At 44.6% G+C, this 4,286-nt stretch overlaps 1 protein-coding gene across 2 annotated transcripts in view; it reads left to right on the top strand.

The window, feature by feature from the left end:
- Nucleotides 1-4,286, top strand: part of Sidt1 (SID1 transmembrane family member 1) — a 97,406-nt gene that overhangs the window by 67,799 nt on the left and 25,321 nt on the right. For both annotated transcript variants that reach the window (XM_031363958.1, XM_031363959.1), the window contains exons 11-13: nucleotides 1,836-1,981; nucleotides 2,701-2,774; nucleotides 4,109-4,175. In XM_031363958.1, the coding sequence (XP_031219818.1) occupies nucleotides 1,836-1,981; nucleotides 2,701-2,774; nucleotides 4,109-4,175 (287 nt within the window). The remainder of the gene's footprint in view (nucleotides 1-1,835; nucleotides 1,982-2,700; nucleotides 2,775-4,108; nucleotides 4,176-4,286) is intronic.

Here is a 4,286-nt window from a genome sequence, read left to right as displayed (position 1 = left end):
TGGCTGTCTCACATCCCATCGCTGCCAGTACGCCTGAAGGGAGCAATTATGGGGCAATAGGTACTTCCCACAATGAGTCCTTTGGTAGGACTCATTATTCTTTATTCTGCAGAGAGTAGTGCAAAAGGTGCTCCAGTGAGGCCGCTCTTTGATGGAAGAGATAAACTGGCTGGATAATCTGGCCTGTTCCTTCCAGCGTCCTCTATGGTTCTATTGTTCTCGGATCTGCTAGCTCCCCTTGGGCTGAACTCACTACAGTGGTTACCATGAACTTCCAAAGTCCATTTGAGACTTACAACTTTTTTTTTAAAAAATTTATTTTATTCATTTTGTGGGGGGAGCATGTGAATATTGGTGGCCGGAAGACAGCTTGCAGTTGATTCTGTCCTTCCACTGTATATGGGTTGCAGAGACTGAACTTAGATCAGCAGATGTGGCAGCAAGCACCTTTTATGCACTGAGCCATCTCCCCAGCCTTTTGGATACTTAAGCATCTTGTCTGTCTGTCTGTCTGTCTGCCTGCCTGCCTGTCTGATTTCTGTCTGTTGGCCTGCCTATCTCTATTTATCTGTCTGTCTGTCTATCTTTTTGTTTATTTGTTATTGTATATGCCGTATGTGTGTACAGTGCACATGTGCTGAGGTCAGGGGGCCATTCTTCTAAGCAAGCTCTCTCCTGCTTCTCTGCGGGATCTGAGAATCAAACTCGGGTCTGCACACAAAGGTCCTCTACCCCCTTTGCTGTCTTGCCAGCTCCCCAAGGATCTGGGTCTAGGGCTTGAAAGACTTGGCTCAGCCTGCACTATCGATCAAACAGCTGTCTTCTTGGGTGTCCACGGAGTTAGAAGCTTCAGGGTGCGAGAAGATCAAACAGCTGTCTTCTTGGGTGTCCACGGAGTTAGAAGCTTCAGGGTGTGAGAAGACTAAGGCAATGAGCATGGCTGTAGTCAAGCAGTCCCTCACCCCAGCTAAGTTCACAGTGAGCCTGCTCAAGGCCACCAAGTCATTTACTGGGCAAACCTACATGTCAGTAAGCAGCCTGAAAGGAACAGAGTTCCCCCATACCTGTCTTGTATGGCAGGAGTGCAGGGAGCCCTGTCCCTGCCATGATGTGGGCTCATGAATGGTGCATGTTAAACAGTCTGTAGAGAGGGGCTGTGGCCCCACTCCATTATTCTGTAGCTTGGAGCACGTGGGCTCAGTGTAGGCTACTTATTTTTAGTTCTGTAAGAACAAGATTTTGGTTTTTTACAAAAAAAAAAATCTGAGCAGAAGAAATAAAATGGGAGGTAGGCTCAGTTCATGCGCTCAAGCTGCACAAATCCCATCTGCTCTAGAACATTCATGGGAACAGAAGAATCCTTCCTGAGGATACTGTTTTCATTACATAATGATAGAAATGGCATGTGGGGCATTTCTTGGGATAATTATTCTGTGAGGAATGTACAGCAGTTGGATAGGTATGTGTTTACCCACACGTATAATCAAAGCCATGAATAACTGTGCATGTGTGTTGCTATGCATTGTGTTTGTATTTTAAAATACGGACCATGAAATACAAGAACAATGTTATTTCTGTATCCAGATATCTACAGAGAGGATTCTATTTTATTCTTCCCAGCCAGCCCTAGAAACAGACAAATTCAATATAAAATGGGAGAGAAGAAAGAATGATGTTCACTTGAGGAGGCAGCCCAGGCTCATGTCTTGTTGGTAAAGAGTTAGTTTGGACGAACGTGGTATTTTCTAGAATGAGTGAGCACTGCACTTTCTGCAGAGGAATGAGCTCTGTGAACCATTCTTGGCTTTTAAAGGCAGAGGAGTTTTCTGTTTCAGATGAGTCGAGTTCCAGTCCTGGAAGGCAGATGTCTTCTTCCGATGGTGGGCAGCCATGCCACTCAGACACAGACAGCTCTGTAGAGGAGAGTGACTTCGACACTATGCCAGACATTGAAAGTGACAAAAACGTCATCCGGACCAAGGTACCAACACACCCTGACTGCCGCTGATGAAACGGAAGAAAGTTTGGTACTAAAATAAACCTCGCCGGGTGCCTCCGGCTCCTTATTTTTTTTTTTTTCCTTGAAGGGAAGCCCAGCCTTCGGGGGAGGGGTGGTTAGATGAAACCTAGCTAGAGCCCAAGATGACAATCTCTTCATTGGAACCTTTCTTTGGGGTTGGTGGATGAAAAAACAGAGCATTCTATGTTCTCAGCACCCCAAGTGTCTGTGAACTCAGTTGTATAATAAAGGGACCCAGGTGGAAGATGAGATTCACCTCAGGGATGTTCTGGAAGGCTTCCCCATTTCTACACAGACCATCCTTTGAGATCAGAGCCCATTTCTTTCTGCAGTATGCTTAATACAGTGTATTTTACCTACCTAAAGGTCTGAGTATGCATCACACAGTTTCAACCGGATGCAACTCGGGAATGACCAAGTGAGCGGGTCTGAGAGCCAAGCAGTCAGTGTTTGCAATGTGTGAAGCATCTGGTCTTTGATAGGGTTCTCACATCAGCCAAGGAGAGTAGTAGTGCTTCTATTACGGTGTCCTGAGAAAAGCAAAAGTAATGGAAACAGCTTGATGAATCCTTTTGATCCCCGGTGGGGAGTCAATTAATGAACTTTCTAGAGTTCTCCTTTGTGTCCTATACAAGAAAATCTAATTTCAGGCCTGCATTCTTTTCCCGTTGATGCCCTAGATGTTCTTGTACCTGTCAGATCTATCCAGGAAGGACCGGAGGATTGTCAGCAAAAAGTATAAGATTTATTTCTGGTAAGTAGGTAGGTGACCAGTAAAGTCATGATTTCCTTAAAAACATTGACTTACTTAAATCCAGTTTTTGTATGTATGTGTGTATTGCAGTGCTAGAGATCAAACCCAGGGCCACACACAGGATGAGGGAGGCAGGCCCCTTATCACTGAGCCACACCCTCAGCCCCTAAACTCTTTAAACTTAATATTTTTCCTTTGTAAAAGCTACAACCACGTCGGGCGGTGGTGGTGCACACCTTTAATCCCAGCACTTGGGAGGCAGAGACAGGTGGATTTCTGAGTTCGAAGCCAGCCTGGTCTACAGAGTGAGTTCCAGGACAGCCAGAGCTACACAGAGAAACCCTGTCTTGAAAAAAAAAAAAAAAGGCTACAACCACTTGTATCACAAGGAGTCAGTGTTTGATAAGGCATGGCCAAGTTGGCATGGCCTCCAACTTGAAGCACAAAAGACCTGTAATGTGCCCATACCTGTGGCTGGGTCCTTCCACCCAGTCAAGAGGCTGAGCTGCCTAGCAAGGGGCCTTCATCTACTCAGAAAGCTCCAGACTGACTGTAGTCCTCATGATATGCCCCTCTACATCTTTACTTTCTGAAGACTCCCCCTACTTCTGGATGTAGACATTAGAATGAAGCCAGGAACAAGGGAGCCAATGGAATTTCACAGCTGAATTGTCATTTTGGAATTAAGTTTTGTTTAAGAGCCTCTACAAGGTATCTCTCACTTGTTACTCGAATTTTAAGCACATTTAAACTAACAGTGTACTAAGGGCATAAGATGGTTATATATGAAGTTGATTTTAGACTGCTTTATAAATGATTGTACAAAGAAGAAAGGAGGAGCAGGAGGAGGACTTCAATTCATTAAGGGCCAATTGGTGAATTTTAAATACATCTTTCAGGTCAGGCATAGTGGTATTGTTTATAACCATAGCTCTTAAAATCATCACAACTTCAAGACCAGCTTTGTTCACATAGCAAGTTCTAGGCCAGTCAGGGCTACCTAGCAAGACTCTGTCTCCAGTAAATTAAATAAATGAATACTTAATGATTTCAGTTATCAGTGCAAGAATTCTCTGCTATAACCAAACCAATAGCAGTAACCAAGGTAAGTTTTTTCACTTCCTTCTGTAGCCTCTGGTCAAAATTCTGTCTACCAAATGTTCAAAGGCACAGGAAAGGAGAGACAGACTAGAGAAATAGGTGCTATTCGATCAGTTCCTAGTTGCTTTTGCAAGCTAACTGTGGAGCTATAAAGTGGAAATATTCTTTTTTAAAAACTGAGCAAAGTCCACCATTATGTTGGAAGTCACTGTTTCTGGTTCCTTCTGTCGTAGGAACATCATCACCATCGCTGTGTTTTATGCACTGCCTGTGATGCAGCTCGTCATCACCTACCAGACGGTAAGTGCTGCCCCGCCCAGATGCTCAGCTTCCATTGAAAGGAAGCCACCGCTCTGGCTTGCAGGGCAGAGTTTAGGCTTGGGATCAGCTCGTGTGTGTGTGTGTGTGTGT

Source organism: Mastomys coucha, unplaced genomic scaffold (assembly GCF_008632895.1).
Source record: "Mastomys coucha isolate ucsf_1 unplaced genomic scaffold, UCSF_Mcou_1 pScaffold12, whole genome shotgun sequence".
Classification (NCBI taxonomy): domain Eukaryota; kingdom Metazoa; phylum Chordata; class Mammalia; order Rodentia; family Muridae; genus Mastomys; species Mastomys coucha.
Note: the sequence above shows the minus strand (reverse complement) of the source record. Positions and strands in the feature narration are given on the sequence as shown.